The sequence below is a fragment of the Carassius gibelio genome, chromosome B22, assembly GCF_023724105.1.
Source record: "Carassius gibelio isolate Cgi1373 ecotype wild population from Czech Republic chromosome B22, carGib1.2-hapl.c, whole genome shotgun sequence".
Classification (NCBI taxonomy): domain Eukaryota; kingdom Metazoa; phylum Chordata; class Actinopteri; order Cypriniformes; family Cyprinidae; genus Carassius; species Carassius gibelio.
Window position 1 is genome coordinate 32,447,514 of NC_068417.1, and position 17,204 is coordinate 32,464,717.

At 36.2% G+C, this 17,204-nt stretch overlaps 3 protein-coding genes across 6 annotated transcripts in view; 1 reads left to right on the forward strand and 2 right to left on the reverse strand.

Annotated features, from left to right (window-relative positions):
• Nucleotides 1–17,204, reverse strand: part of LOC127988268 (V-set domain-containing T-cell activation inhibitor 1) — a 172,257-nt gene that overhangs the window by 145,593 nt on the left and 9,460 nt on the right. The gene's annotated exons all lie outside the window — the stretch shown is intronic.
• The window catches only part of LOC127988265 (V-set domain-containing T-cell activation inhibitor 1), a 138,695-nt gene that overhangs the window by 51,835 nt on the left and 69,656 nt on the right, over nt 1–17,204 (reverse strand). Inside the window, exons 4-5 of one of the 2 annotated variants that reach the window (XM_052590922.1) lie at nt 7,904–8,007; nt 6,919–7,810 (exon numbers count right to left, since the gene is read on the reverse strand). In XM_052590922.1, coding sequence (XP_052446882.1) covers nt 7,784–7,810; nt 7,904–8,007 — 131 coding nt within the window. In that variant the 3' untranslated portion in view covers nt 6,919–7,783. Of the gene's footprint in view, nt 1–6,918; nt 7,811–7,903; nt 8,008–17,204 lie in introns of those variants that run through there. The other variant, XM_052590921.1, reaches the window with a different exon arrangement.
• Nucleotides 1–17,204, forward strand: part of LOC127988262 (uncharacterized) — a 93,215-nt gene that overhangs the window by 10,709 nt on the left and 65,302 nt on the right. The gene's annotated exons all lie outside the window — the stretch shown is intronic.

Sequence of the window (17,204 nt, forward strand, 5' to 3'; positions counted from 1 at the left end):
GTATGTGTACTGTGTTTTTCATTTACAGTACAAGTACTGTATTTTTATTTACAGTACTAGAATTGATTTCATATTACTCAATTAGACTTTTTGTAGATTTGAGTTTAGCTTTATTATTACAAAATTAATTTAATTTTAATCTACATGTCACAGGAAAGGTTGCAATAAAGTTGATAAAACAGATCTAATCGCAGCAGTCAAAGTTTTATTTAACATAGAACTCAAAATACTCCGAAACCAATTAATGAAATTAACAACAGGTGTAACTGATGTTTAACAAATGAAAAACCACTAGCTGTAAACTATAAGTTTTTTACTCCCCAAAAAATTCATAAGTTCTCATGAACATTTGTCATTAAAATATGCTGTTTCATTGTTTAACATTTAACAAGTTCAACAAATTAACATTTAACATTAAACAAATGTTACAAGTTTAACATTTAACAAGTTCATTAGTTCTCATGGACATTTGTCATTAAAATGTTTCATTGTTTAACCATTTCATTATTTAACATTTACTTTAAAAAAGTACATTCTACCAATGTGTTTGAATTCATCCTGTGTATTTGTAACATGGCTAAAAATTTAAACATGCTGAAAAGCAGAATAAGCCATTACAAAAATCAAACAGTAAAAACATGTTTTATTCGTGTTTTCTTTCAATAATTTTGCCAATTGAATTCAACAAGCTCTCTGATGAAAGATGCCGCAAGGGAATTCAGGCTGGCGATTTTTCTCTGCACCCTTTTTCCAGATGCCCGGCTGGTCTGTGATTTTGATTTTGGTTTATTCTCAGAATGAACCTGCAAGCACAAGAAAAAACATATTTATCAAACCACTGATTTCCCAACAGTTGCTGTTTGCTGTATGCACTTTGATGTTAATAAAAGCAACATTTACTATATAAATAATAAATTATACATTGTAGACAGAGTATAAACAGATTAGACAGATTGTAATGAAATTTTGTGAGGTTGCAATTAAAATCAGGGACACTTTTTTAGTGATTATAAAAGGACAGCTCTTTGCGTGCTTGCTGCCATGTCAAATCAAACATAGTAGCCTATTTTTTAGTTTTTTTCTGTTAAAATTAACAGTGGTTTGTAAATTTAGATAATTTATTGGGAATGTTTATGCTGGGATGTGTTGTCTCTAGGCAACTGGTTCTCAAACTTTTTAGAGTTGTACCCCCTTAGGCTTTTAACATCCATCTGCATAACTCTCTCTGAAGTCACACTTTTTTCAGTAAGGGACAATATTTGCTCCTAATATTTAGTTTTTTTTTTTACATTTACAAATACCTTTATAAAATAAATAATTCTTTAAATAAAAAATAAAATTCAATAGAGAAATATGCAATGATGGTAAAAAAGTGATGCTTTAAATATTAAATTAAAACCCCCAGTATGTGGCGACAAGTCACTATCATTATGAGTGAGGCATTCATTAATTCAGTGAGGAATCAAATGGCTGTAATTATGAATTAATAATTTAATTATTGGCTCTCAGAATTTATTCAAAGCCATATATTCATTCACAAACACTGCTGTGTGGTGCTGTTCTGCAAGTAGCTTTCGTTGGAGCTATTTTTTGTAGCGAAAAATACTGACTATTACTGCGTTTAAAATGAACATCACTTAATATTAATACCTTTCGTTTGTTGAAATGTTGTATAAATCAATGTCACATTAGCAATTGAATTACTCCGGGATATTGGTTTAATTTAACTCATAGGGAGTGTTAGCCACATTAAAAAAGTTAACAGCTTAAATCATTTGCGGATTAATGCTTATTGGAGATGCGAACTGTTTAAAATGATTCAGTTTGATTTGGTGAACTGGTTCAAGAAGATCCGGTTACATCGAGTGATTTGTACGTGAACCGGATATCACTAAACTGCTTTGTTTTGAACTCTCTCACAACAGACACGGAAGAGAAGACAATGCTGAATAAAGTCGTAGTTTTTGCTATTTTTGAACCAAAATGTATTTTCGATGCTTCAAAAATATTCTAACTGACCCTCTGATGTCACATGGACTACTTTGATGATGTTTTTCTTACCGTTCTGGACATGGACAGTATACCGTACACACAGCTTCAATGGAGGGACTGAGAGCTCTCAGACTAAATCTAAAATATCTTAAAGATTTGTTTTTGGTCCTCACAATGCATATAGCGTGACCCATTAAATATAACTATAAAAATGAATGAATAATAGTTATAATATTATTGCACTATATATATATTTTTTTTTTTAAATAAAATAGTAAATAAACTAAATAATAGTGTGTGATAATATTATTAAAAATAAAAGGAAGTCCTAGTATTAAATACAAATACATTTATTTTATAGACCCCTTAAAAGTTTGTAAATATTCTATGTCTCCGGGTGGGCGGGGCTTAGCTGGAGGCAAAAAGAGGCACGGACGCAATGTTGACAAGCGTGAGCTAGCACGTTTTAGGAGGGATTTATTAAACATGGATGCAGAAGAAGGTTCGGAACTGTCCGAATATGTACAGTCCCTGATTCTGCGGGACCGTGACAGCTTTTTTTTTTTTTTATTAACTCTCGCGGATGGAAGCAGGCTACCTGACCCGTATGCCATACGGCCATATGAATTACTTTTGGGTGGTTGGGGAATTTTGTCAAGGCTTATTTTCTAATGTAACCTATCGCTGGGCTAACTATGATTAGCAATGTGTATTATTTTAAGAGACCATTCAAAGGATGGCACACACATCTATCGCTGTATGTTTGTTTAACATTTAAACTAGCTAGTGCGCTAAAGGTTGGCGACTTTTCACCTATAAAACGGAAACTTGCTGATTTACTAGATAAAACCAACACACTAGTTCAATTGCATAGATCAGTGGTTCCTAACCTTTTTCAACTCGTGGCCCACACAACCACATACATATGTTTGCGCGGCCCACTTCAAAAAATTAACTGACCCCGCTATTGTTGGGTTAATAACTTAGTACTCAGAAGCTAGATTGTTATCTGTATTTATTGAATGAACTAGGGCTGTGCAATATGGACAAAAAAAAAACAAACAAAAAAAACTATCGCAATTTCTTTGATCAATTTTGCGATTGTGACACACACCAATATGCTTTTACAGTCTGAAACATATTTCCAAAAGAAAACCAATTAGAGCTTTATCAAAAAGTTGTAACGTCTCTAGAACAGACATAAGTAAAAAAAATATCACTATAGTAAAGATGTAACAAAATGTATAGACTTATGGCAAAAAAAATAAATAAAATAAATAAATAAATCCCGTGTACAGGGACTTTTTTTTCCACTTTTGCCATGCATTGTTCATAGAGCTCATTAATTGTAGCGGTGCCTCAGGCCGGTGACACACTGGCTGCGTGGCGTGAGCGTGGCGTTTCTGCTGCGTGTCAGGAGCGTGGCGGCTGCCTCGCGTTTTCTGTGTCTTTACACACCAGAACCGTGCCTGACGCGGCGCTGGCGCACTGATGCTGTAGGTGACATAGAGGGAGGCCGCCGACAGACCAGGCTCTTCTTCATGACAATATAAACTTTTTTTTACACACCTACACCTACGCCTACTGATAAAGGACACAGTCAACAATATTGAGGGCAAAATAGACTATGTTTGACAGGTGCAATATTTTAAAATTGATAATTATTTTTTGTATTACATTTATATCTGAATTTATGTCAACCTATAGACTTTCAAACATCAAAATGTCATGACTTAATATGTATTTGTGTACAAAATGACATAGACATATTTTCCTATTATATTTAGCCTGGAAACGCTTCCAACATGCTTGCGTGTCGCGTGAAAAAAAGGCGTTAGTTCTATTTCTAGCGTGCACGCGTTTTCCGCACGTCTCACGCAGGCAGTCTGCAAGCTCTAACCTGTTAACATTGGAGCCGAATTAAAAACAGACACGCCACGCAGCTGAGATGCTTAAGCCATGCATCCAGTGTGTCGCCGGCCTCAGGTGTTTGCAGTGTGTATACAGTATATGTATGTGGTCAGCAACGAGAGTGCATAAATATAACGCGAAAGCACATTAAAATAATGAACGAGTGCGAATTTCTCTGTTCGCACGCAGATTTCCTTTGCTCTGTCACAAAACCATACGTGCTTGCTCAGATACACGCTGCTCTACCCGGAGAGAGTGTGCACACTTAAAACGTGTCTCCTCTCACTTAAACTGCGTCCTGTGCGCTCACAACTCTCTATGCTCATGTGCTAGATATTAATAAGGTTCTCATGTTTTTATTTCTAGCCTTTTACTGCGTGCAGTGTGAACGCTCTGATCCGTTAACATGGGCTCGGAAAAAAGGCGCATCACAGACAGTGTGTGAACCTGGAGTTATGCATATGCCCAGTCTATTCTGTTCTCATGCTAGGCGCTGGATTCTGATTGGATCTGATAGCATACTGCGGGAGGTCAGGGCCGTGGAAAATCGTGCTATAAAGCGATGTAGAAATCGCGCACGCTCAAATCGTGATTTTATGACGATTTCTTTTAATCGCACAGCCCTAGAATGGACTGAAAATTAACAGAAAATAATTGCCGGCCCACCTGCAATACCACCGCGACCCACTAGGGTTGAAAACCCCTGGCATAGATTGTTTTACCTGATATGAAGTGTGCACTGCAAGCACGAGCATTATTTATGATCATTTTCGTCCAGTCTGTACACCGTATTGCATTCAACCACAATTGTCTTCTTGATTTCTGTGAAGGAATGTCTGCCGGGATCCGGTAAAACTTTAGTTTTGAAACAAAAGTGCTGTTCCTTCTATTCTGGCAGCCAAAAACCAAACAAGAAGACATTTTAAAGTCAAAAACCTCAAACTTTTAGCGCACCTGCTATGAGTTGTGCCTTATGTTTTGCCTCCAGCTAGAGCAGTGACGTCACAGTGACGTAGGCGATTAAGGGGTCTACAGTAAACGTTAAAATAAAATGCACATTTTTACTACTAAATTTGTTTGTTCGCCTCTTCAAGAAGAATCGCTTTATGTATTCCACAATTTTAAGTTGCTTTGGATAGAAGCGTCTAAAAATAAATAAATAAGAGTTTTCATCATATTCAAACTTAAAATCAGCAGGCTTTTATTTTGGCAGGTTTAGCAGGTTTAGTAAGTATATGCGCTTCCGGATTTAGCACTGCTGCTGATTTCTTTTACTGTCTATGGATTAAAGAGCGTCAGTGAATGAATGTCAGAGTTTTGCATTGTGCTTTGAAAACGGCATGTCATAGCCTAGATTTATGCTTTCAGGTTTAAAATAAAACTTATATAGTAAAGTTTGTGATCTAAAATGGTAATTGTGTATTAACAGCGGTCAACCATGTCGGTGCACAAATGCGCTGTCAGAACATATTTATATAACGCATTTTTTATTTTGGTCGTGCATGTGGACCTGTAAAGACACCTCCGACGTTCTAACAGCAAAAAAAAAAAAATTAAAGAGCCTGAGGAGCATTAAAAAAAGGCGTATTTTGTTTCTGTGTCACTAATTATCAGTCAATGTAAACTGTATTTATTTTACTGTCTATGGTATTCACCCCGTTGAAGTTGTCATAATGATGAAGGCAGTAAGAATTGTAACATTACCTCATGCCTTGACAAACAGGCAGAAAAAAGTCTCTTGACCACAGGAATATTGTCCTCACATTAACAACTCACTCAATTTGCAGCACTGGTTCGTGTTAGGTTGCTGTTAATAAGTGACTGCATTTGAAAATATCTCGGTTTTACATAAAATAATTACAGAAACAATACTAACCTTTTTGTTGAGCTTTCCTCAGTTGTCCCAACCAACCAACCAAAAAAAAAATAAAAATAAAACTTGAAAAGAAGTCTCCGTTGTCATTGGTCAGTTTTTTCGCGGGCATTGTTGCTACTGTAAATCGATTTACAGTAGAGAATAATTACAATACTAAACTTATATTTTCCCAAAATCCTTTGCTATTTACAGTATTATACTGTTGTACATATTACAGTAAAATACTGTTCAAAATACAAAAATCCGTTACAGTGTATGCTCTCAATGTCAAATGCAAGAAATGTTAATCCATGCGTTTGCAACCTCAAGGTTAGATTATTGTAATGATATATTGGGTGGTTGTTCTGCACGCTTAATAAACAAACAGCTAGTCCAAAATGTAGCAGCTAGAGTTCTTACTAGAACCAGGAAGTATGACCATATTAGCCCGGATATATGCTATTCTCAACAGATATAAATATAAACAGACAACTATCACTGCATTTTATTTACAACTCCAACACTTAAGTAGCTTACTTAACTCTAAACCACAATGTGTGAAGTCAGTGTGTTAATAGTTAACAGTGTTAGTAATTAATGCTAATTCTGGCTGGCCCATCACTCTTTCATTATGTTGAGGTCATACAATCATACAACTGCTACCAGATATAAGAAATGTATTTGATGTTGTTTTTTTTTTCTTTCTGATAACTTGTTAAAAAATGCAATATCTCTCAACATATAAATACATAACTTATTTCTTTATAAATAAAACTAAGTGAAGTGTTTGTATCACTGGCTCTGTGAACACTGGATGTTTAAACTAACCAAATACTTTCACCTTGATCTTGTTTTTCCAATGACCAACATTGTATTCACCTCAGAATAAACAAAAATGTGTTGCAAGTGTTTAAAAATAGTTTCTGTATGAAGTAGATCATAAATTATGTGACTGTTGATATTAATTGCTGATAACCGTCTGTATCTCATATTATTAACCTATCTTAACATGACATTGTACAACATATAATCAGAAGTGTTTCCTCTAGCTGTATTTTTAGTTAGATTCAATACACAGATTGACACATTGAGCCATTTTATGACTTGGGATGAATGAGTGAAGATGTAATATTTCATTAAAAAAATCTTTTTTAAAGTAATTATATTCTGTATAAACATTAGGCCTAATTGTAAGACATTATAACCCTCTGTTTCACAGACAGGGCTTAAATCTAGTCCCAGACTAAAATGTAAATCTGAGAGGTTTCAACTGAAAGAAACATGCACTAATCTTAAAATATTTCAGTTTCTTTAATGTCTCAAGATACACACCAGGAATGTTTTTTTCTAAGGCATTTTAATATAAATGACTTAAACATCCTAATTGAACTACGGCCTAATCCTGGCTTGGTCTAAACCCTGTCTGTGAAACCGGGCCTAAGATTATTTTAAAGATTTTGTGATGTTTTCATAAAATTTAAGCACATTTCCATCTAATTTGTCAGTGGTGTGATTTACTTTTGAGTTGTTTAATGTTGATGATTTTCATCAGATTTAATAATTTATTGGGGGAAAATAAATACAATATTCTTTAATTATACATATTTTTTATTTAAATCTGCAATTAATTATATAAACTATATATAAACCGTACAAAACAAGTGATACTATATTACTATATATGATTCAAACATTGAGTAGTTCCTGTAAAAACATTTCTGAATATGTATTTCCTGTTAATAACATGATATTTCTAACTGTACAAGATAGTTCAGAAAAGTTAAATATATTGCTGGCGCCGTCACACAGAGCCGCTGCGCTGCTGGCGTCCTGAACTTGAATCCCGGCTCCTGGATCTTTCCCGATCTCTCTCTCTCTCTCTCTCTCTCTCTCTCTCTCTCTCTCAGCTGACATTCATTCATGAAGACATCAGGTGACGAGAAGCACCTGCTCCTATGATATTGTAGTGAATATATCGAGTAGTTCTCCAGCTCCTCCTCCTTTATCCAGGCTTGGGACACTGATTTATGAAGAAACCCCTGTGACACAGTTCTGGAACACATTCATCATTACAATATTTCGTTTGAGGCTGTCACTTAATTACAATGTGAAGTAGATCTTGATCATGATGCTGAATGAACTTACATTCAATGAAGATATAATACCAATAAACAGAGCAGAAATGATCATAACAGTCTTCTCTGGTCTTGGTTTTGTGCCTTCACTGGGGATTTGCCTTTCTAGTCTCTCTGGAAGACAAAAGATTTACAGTTTTGGATGAAAAACACAAACCTCGAGTGCATCCTTTTATAATGTCAACGCAAAAGAACAAAGGCTGGAATGTAAAGATTTTTGTCAATCATGTGGTTTTACACACCTCGAGTGAAAAGTTCAACACTCTTGATTACTTGTTCCTTCATGAAGATGTAGCACTTGTATTTTCCTGCATCATTGTGTTGAAGGTTGTTGAGTTTGATGGAGAAGTTTCCTCTCAGATACTCCTCAGGAAAGCTTTCAACTCTGTTTTTGTACTCTGGATCCTGTCCTTCCACAGAGACTTCACCATTAATAATGATATACACATTATTACTATTACCTCTGTGTCTCCAGCGCACTAGATCAATGTCTTTAACTGTATCTGGTGGTTCTTTAGAAGAACAAGGTAAAACAGCAGATCCTCCAATAAAACCCTCAACAGTCTCCTGCAGAGACACTGAAAACAGAGAAAAGTTATGAAAAAAAAGCAGTTTAGCAAACTCAAACGGTAGAAAAGGTGCTTCTGAAATAATTGTTCATTTTAGCGCTCACCTTCACTTGTTAAAAGAAACACAGGCAGGAAATAAAATAACCACCATCTGCAAACACAGAAATAGTTGACATTTCCTTTAAGCAACAAATTTCTCCTACTGAGCTTCATCATAAACATATGCAATGAAGTACATGCAATATTTCTCAAACTCTCTAAAGATGCAGTCACAAAAGTAACATTTCACAGGAAAAATAATAATATAATATTATTTATATATTTATTTATATATAATTCATTTTTAAATGAGTCAATGATTCAGTGAGCCATTTATAAAAACGGTTACTTGATCACTGACTCCGAGAACACAGAGGAGTTTAAAGTCTTCCTCAAATGGCTTCATTTATTGACTGAATCAGTCGTTTGAATGAGTCGGTTGAATCAGTGATTCACTCATTAAGAAAGTGACTTGTCACCACCTGCTGATGGTTTAATATCATATTTAAAAGTATCATTGCACTTTTCCAACATTTCATATTTTCTATGTCAAAAAAGTAAAACATGAATCTAATAACATAATCTATTCATTTAGACAGATGGAGTTTGTTGATACTGATTTCATTTTAATAATAATATCAACCATAATGTCTTATTATTCTAATTTAATGTAAGGATAAAATTTAAGAATTCAACATAAATGTAGACATATACATTTAATCAGTTTAGGAAAATATTTTCCTTTATAAAGTTAAAAGTGTAACAGCAATCAATTGAAGGCAAATATCAAAAATATACTTATTAAAGTAATACCTGATAAAGCACTGATTAGAGTGATTCAGAATAAATTACATTTGTGCCAAAAAAAAAAAACACAAAAAAACAAGCTCGTGTAAAAGCTTAATATTGAGTCCTGTATTAGCAATGTTATTGCTATGAGTTCATCCGCTTTAATATTAATTTATGTAATGTTGTTTTTGTTTTCCTCATTGTTACTTTGCACTTGAAATGGTTTGAGATGGATAGAAATGTCCTCGCTGTGTGAGTTTAGTCTTTTTCAAAATTCATGTTCACCCACTGCTCCGGGTGTGTGCACTTTGTATGGGAAAGCACAAATTCTGAGTATGGGCCACCATACTTGGCTCAATGTCACTTTCACTTTATAAGTAAATATGCTTTAAAATCATAAGATAACTCTAACAGCAATGTAACTTAGTGTTAGTATTTTCTAAGTATTAACGGTCCATATTGCACTTAAAAAATAAGCTCTTTTTGCTGGATTAAATATATATATATATATTTATTTACATATATTTTCAAAAAAAGTACAAGGTTAGGCTAACTGAATATATGTGATATCAAATAAGGGTTAGAACAAATGTAATCTAAATATAATCCAAAAGTAATCAGATTACGTTACCAAAAATGTGTAATCTAAGAGATTATATCACTAATTAAAAATTTTTTTCATGTAATCTGTAATCAGTAACTGATTACAATTCATAAGTAATCTACCCAGCTCTGCAAACTGATATGCATTTTTTTTATTTAGAATTTGATGCACAAATTACATTAAATGTGCATTAAATTACAAATTTACAAATCAAGTAGAAAATTTGCAAAAATTTAAATTTAAATGCATAAAATAAATTGTATATTCTCGCATTAATGTCTACTGTTGACTTCCAGCCTCTTTCACATTTTTTATCACTATCCTTCAGCATGTCTCATCCATGAGTATGTGATATTGGACAGCAAGCGTTTGGGAGTTTTGATAAGTTAAATGAGCAATGAAGCTATAGTGAGCCCCTTTGTTAAAAAATACCTGGGGTTGAGGAATAATACAAAAATTGTCATATTCACTCAGTATTGCTTGATCTAATTCACAAATATCTCAAGTACACACAAGTCTATTAATTAACTTCTTGTTTATTGAACTGTTATGTAAACTGAATGTAATCATGCTGATTTTTGAAGGAAAACAAGTTACTTCATGTGATATTGATTTTCTATGTAAAATGATATAAATATATAAATTTCCTGCCCCTATACCTTAAATTTTGCGATCATTCTAAGTGCATTTTAACAGACTGAATCACGCAGTGAAAAAAAAGCACTCTAAATGCACGCGCACTACTCTGATCTACTAGACTTCACAACACTCCGAAGAAATGTGTATTGTTTGGTTTTGGGCAAAATACTGATAAATGTCAAATCGCACATTGCTAAAATAGCAATTACAAAATTATCACGGTCGATATATATCACACACCCTGCACCACTGTCTTCTTGGCTAATTTGTGCAAAACCTTTTGCAAAACTGTCAAAGCTTTATCTTAACCACCAATGCAACAATGCAGTTATTTACCTTACCTCTACATTCTTGCAAAGGGTTGATGTCGAGATTTTATAAGCTGCTAGGTCTTTCTAGGCAAACACAACTTGCACTGAATAACAGAGTTTAAATTTGGCCAGGGCCTCACTTCATTTCCTTTGAGTTCAACTTCAGCAGAATACTTCTCCTGCTGATTATTTAGGTTACTTAAGTAGTTTCCAGGGAGCTTTTTATTTTTTTTTACTAAGCAAGCTAATTAATGTGCTTTGAAATGGAGCAAAGTACAATACGTCAAACAAAATATACTTAAGTAAAATTTAATATTTAAAAAACTACTTTAAAAAGTAGAAGTACAAAAAAAAAAAGACTCAATTACAGTAACGGAGAATAAATGTAATTTGTTACTTTCCACCTCTGATTTTAACAGACTGAATCATGTAGTGAAAGAATGCATTTGAAATATGCACGCACTAGTCGAATCTACTAGACTTCACGGCACTCCGTAGAAATGTTTTGTTCGTTTATGGTAAAATACAGATAATGTTCAATCAACATATTAGAATCGGAATATTGCAAAAGACAATATATAAATTTATATATATATATATATTGTTGCAATCAAAATTACTCAACCCCTCAGAGGCTGCAGTAGTTTAAATATACAAGCTTTTCTGAAGATCCAGGATAAAATTAAAATTGCATCTATAACAGTTCACTGCCATTTTAAAAGTGATATTGTCAATATATAATGTAATATTTTTGAGTTATAAGATTTTTTTATAATACTGCTATGTTATAATTATTCAACCCCTATTCAACATTGCTGTTTTTAAATCACTTATTTTCATGGTGGGGTATAAAAAACACAATTAAGCCTTTAGAAACTATTAGAATTAGCGTGAGCTGTTACACATACATACAGTTAGCGCATGCGTGTGCTGAAGTAGAAAAAATGTCAACCGCTATCTCACAAAAGCTAAAGAGAATAAATATTGTATTACTTTAGAAAGTCTAAGGCTATATGAAGATGGCAGCTATGGCTGCATTTCTCCTAGCTCACTTTTGCTGTCTTCTGGTTGTCATCTTCTGGCTTGTCATACGAACCCCATAGCTGCCCCAACATCCTCCAGATCCTCAGGTCTGATCTTAAACTTTCTCAAGTTGTTCTTCATCTGGTCTTTATAACCCTTCTTCAGACCCCCAGCTGAGCGGCGACCATGATGTAACTGCCCATATAGTAATCTGCGGGGAATCAGATATGGGGGCATCCTTATCACATGCCCCAAACACTCCAAGTGATGCTGGGTAATAATGGCCTCAATACTTCTGCAGTTAGTCTTTTTAAGTATTTCAGTGTGAGGCACATGATTACGGCAGGTAATTCCCAGAATGCGCTGAAGGCAGCTTATGTGGAAGTGCTCTAAGGACTTGATGTGACGGCAATAGGTTACCCATGCTTCACAGCTATAAAGAAGGGTGTTGACACAGACCGCTTGATATACAGCGACCTTTGTGGAAAGATTAAGGTTCTTATTCTGAGAGACTCTACATCTAAGTCTCCCAAAGGCAGCTGATGCCTGTTTGATTCGGCTCTGGATTTCATTATCAATGCCACTATACTCAGAGATAAAACTCCCCAAATACTTAATAGATGGCACTACTGACAGGTGTTCCTCACCACATTGAAGGCAGGAGATGTGGGTGGGACATTGGTACTGGCAGACCACTTCTGTCTTGGTGGTGTTGACAGTCAGCCCCATCCTGCTTTACGCACTCACTGCCACATCAAGGACAGTTTGAAGATCCTCCGGAGTATAGGACACAAAAGCACAGTCATCTGCATACTGAAGCCACAGGACCTGCTTTCTACTGAACTTTGTTGTTGCATGTAGCCTCCTAATGTTAAAGAGGTTGGCATCTAATCTGAAGTCCACTGCCATACCACTGCTGTTTTCAATATCATTATGGAGATGCTTGGTTACACACAGGAGGAAGATGTTAAAGAGCACTGGGTCTAACACACTCTAGGGCTGCACAATGTGTCGTTTAAGCATTGATATCGCAATGTACGAATCCATGATAGTCACATTGCAGGATGTGCGATGTAGGCTGTCTTAGTTGATCCGTTATTCATTAACTGTACGGGCCAGCTGCTCCAGGCCCTTGACGAATGTGATTCGTGGATTAATTGCACAGCTTAACCATCATAGAGTGAAAGTTTTGACAGGGCAGAGAGAGAGAGAGAGAGAGAGAGAGAGAGAGAGAGAGAGAGAGAGAGAGAGAGTGCGGGCGTGAGAGAGAGAGAGAGATAGAGAGAGAGAGAGAGCGAGAGAGAGCGTATCGTTTTAAACGGTAACGGTTTTAAGCGTATGCGTGTGAGAGAGAGAGAGAGAGACAGAGGGAGAGAGAGTTAAGGAAAAAATTTGATTAGGTTTCATATCGCAATATATATAGCAGAAAAATAAAATATCGCAATGTCATTTTTTCCCAATATCGTGCAGCCCTAACATACATCCCTGCCTCACTCCTGTACGTACAGGGAAGGGCTCGGACTCTTGCCCCCTATGGTCACCCGAGCAGCCATCCCATCATGGAATTGATGGAGGATGTTAACAAACTTAGAGACATCCAAACCTAAGGAAGACATCCCATAAGAGTTCTCTGTTCAGTGTCAAATGCTTTAGAGAGGTCGACAAAGGCCATACAAATATTCTGATGTTGTTCCCGACACTTTTCCTGAAGCTGTCCAAATCCAAGGTCACTCACACAAATTCAAGGCTAACGGAAAGCACCTGCAGGTCTCCTGTTTGCTTTTCCGATACTAGTACTAGAAGCAGAGCAGTCTTTAGCAACAGTGACCGTAAGTAGACTGTAGCCGCTCATAGTGGGCAGATCACATGAAGGGACAGTGAGGGGGCAAGGCGGATTCAACCTCCTGGCCCCCCTCAAGAAGCAGACAACCAAACTGTTCCTGCCCATCGATTGGCCTGCTATGTGTGAGAGGCTGCGATAGCTTCTACATACAGGTGCTGGTCATATAATTAGAATATCATCAAAATGTTGATTTAGTTCATTAATTCCATTGAAAGTGAACTCTGTATATTATATTAGTTCATTACACACAGAGTGATATATTTCAAATGTTTATTTATTTTAATTTTCATGATTATAACTGACAACTAAGGAAAATCCCAAGTTCAGCATCTCAGAAAATTGTAATATTGTGAAAAGATTAAATATTGAAGACACTTGGTGCCACACTCTAATCAGCTAATTAAATGGTCTCCCAGTCTAGTTCTGTAGGCTACACAATCATGGGGAAGACTGCTAACTTGACAGTTGTCCAAAAGATGACCAATGACACTTTGCACAAGGAGGGCAAGACACAAAAGGTCATTGCAAAAGAGGCTGGCTGTCCACAGAGCTCTGTGTCCAAGCACATTAATAGAGAGGCGAAGGAAAAGATGTGGTAGAACAAATAAAAAAATTAAAAAAAAAAGTGTACAAGCAATAGGGATAACACTCTGGAGAAGATTGTGAAACAAAACCCATTCAAAAATGTGGGGGAGATTCATAAAGAGTGGACTGCAGCTGGAGTCAGTGCTTTAAAAACCACTACACACAGATGTATGCAAGACATGGGTTTCAGCTGTTAAGACGGTGGGCCAAGGGTCCATATCTGCTTTAATTTTTTAAATGGATGATGCCCATGGAGGGAGAACCTATATTTGTAAAGTTGGGACGATAGTTTTATTCTCAACAATATGAAAAGTGTTGCCACTCCCATATTTAATGGCTCTGGCAGTAGCTAGCATCATGTTATTAGATATTTGATTTGGTGTAAACATTCCATTCTAATGATAACACTTCGTCCGTATGTTGGCGAATAATTACCTACCTAATAAAAACTCAAGGCAAAAACTAAAGGCAAACATGAACATGGACCTGTTGATGTTTGAGACATATTTAATTTTCAGTTACATCTGACATAACGTTAAAGGGTCAGTATTCTAATATTCAATATTCAAACCGGAGAGCTAAGAGCTCTAACGTTAGAACTGTATGTAATAAAAATAAGATTATAACTATCAAAGAACATAAACTGCATGTAAAAGAAACAAGATTGTAAGTATGACTATCAAAAAACATAGGCTATCAAAGAGAGCAGAGTTATAATGTACATAAACATGTCATACAGATTTACTTCTGCAGGAGTAGCAAACACACCACTCCCCACGTGTACATAGGTTGTGGATGCCTTCAGGAGTTTCAAGAAGGGATGAGACTTGTAACGTCTGGCCTTTAGTGGGTGTGCCTTATAAGCTGCATTGTTCATTCCCTCAGTTTTTTTCCACAGTTTTTTTGAAAAGCAAATTCAGCTTTGACAGTCAAAGCACTTCACGTTGTTTTAACAGCCTCTCCTCAATGACCGTTTTGCAGAAGTGCTTGTATCCATTTTCATATATGTTTGTTTCTGTTCTCTAGATTTTGTGTGTGGTCAGGTACCAGGTATAATCCCGATAGCAGGAGAAGTGATACCGTGCTTCACTAGCCACCAAGTCCCGGTCTTGGATGTGGGGAAGGAGAGACTCATCACTTCTATCTTCAGTGGCTAGTAGCAATTTCCTGGCATGGAGTGTTTCACACTGTGTTAGCTTTTCTTTTACCCTTTTCCTGCTGTATTTCTGAACCTTGTACTTCTCATGTTTGCAAATAATGCATTGTACTGGAAGCAGGTGTGGGGCCTGCTTGGACGTGTAGAGATCACGGGCATAAGTGGTCCAAAGTTATTTTCTCTGATGAAAGAGAACAACTTTATAGTTGCTTACACTATGTGTACTGTTTGAGTACATGAATTACTCCGGGATATTGGTTTGTTTGAACTGAGAGGGAGTGTCAGTCACATTAAAAAAGTAAACATCTTAAGTCATTTGTGGATTTATGCGTATTAGAGATGCGAGCCGTTTAAAACGATTCAGTTCGATTTGGTGAACTGAATGATTCGTTCGCGAACCGGATATCCAGACTGCTTTGATTTGAACTCTCTCTCACAACAGAAACGGAAGAGAAGACAATGCTGAAAAAAGTCGTCGTTTTTGCTATTTTTGGACCAAAATGTATTTTCGATGCTTCAAAAAATTCCAACTGACCCTCTGATGTCACATGGACTACTTTGATGATGTTTTTCTTACCTTTCTGGACATGGACAGTATACCGTACACACAGCTTCAATGGAGGGACTGAGAGCTCTCGGACTAAATCTAAAATATCTTAAACTGTGTTCCAAAGATAAAAGGAGGTCTTTCATGTTTGGAACGACATGAGGGTGAGTTATTAATGACATAATTTTCATTTTTGGGCGAACTAACCCTTTAACTTTATAGTTGCTTACACTAGGTGTATCTGATATGAATAAAGCACATCTGCAAATTACATTTTAATGAATTGTTATTGTTGCTTCCATAGACATATGCGTGTATTTTTCAAACTCTAAATTATTTTTTTTTACTAGTATTTGTGTATTTCAATGTCTGAAACCTAAAATATACATTGTGGTTAATAATACTACATAATTGTGATAATATGACAAGACCATTGCACGTCTGTCTCTGACTCTGCGCTACAACGTAGTTTGAATTTGTTATGTGACGTCACCGAATATTATAAATCCCATCTGTGGGACCGTACTCCCAGGGGCACAGAAATAAGAATTCCATATGTGGGACCGTACTGATCAAAAGGTTGAGCGTGGAAGAAAATGGCCCTTATCCAACAGCTCTTGCAGGAAGGACAATATCAGAGATATGTCTAAGGAAATTGGGGCTGCGCCATGGGCTATACACCTGACAGAGAAGACAGACCGTTTAAGGACATAGAGTTGTTTCGTAGCTGGTTGTTTAGCCTGAGAGATTGTATTTAGTATTCTTTCAGGAAGGTCCACAGACTCCCAATGAGACCCAAATGTACAGAGCCCACAGCTCTAGCCGGGGGTGCCATATCTTTCTGTACCTCCTGAGAAAGGAGGTTCCGTCTCAGGGGAATGGGCCAAGGTGGGAACCATGGGGCTAAATCGCAGGGGTCTTAGAGCAAAATGAAGTGTATAACCTTGTTGTATTATCCCCAAAACACAGTCTGACACTCTGGTGATGGGCTTTCCTCGCGATAACAGCGGCTGGTTGTGTGGGTGCTAATTGGAAGGGCCCAATGTTCACAACCCCAATTACAACAAGCACACTGCCATTGACACTAGGAATTTAATCCGTGCTTGGAGGCATAAGAGAAGATGTAATGTTGTACTGAACTCAATGCTCTAACAGCAAGAGCAGTCAAACATGCAACATGTCTGGAAACTTACAGCTTGTATATTA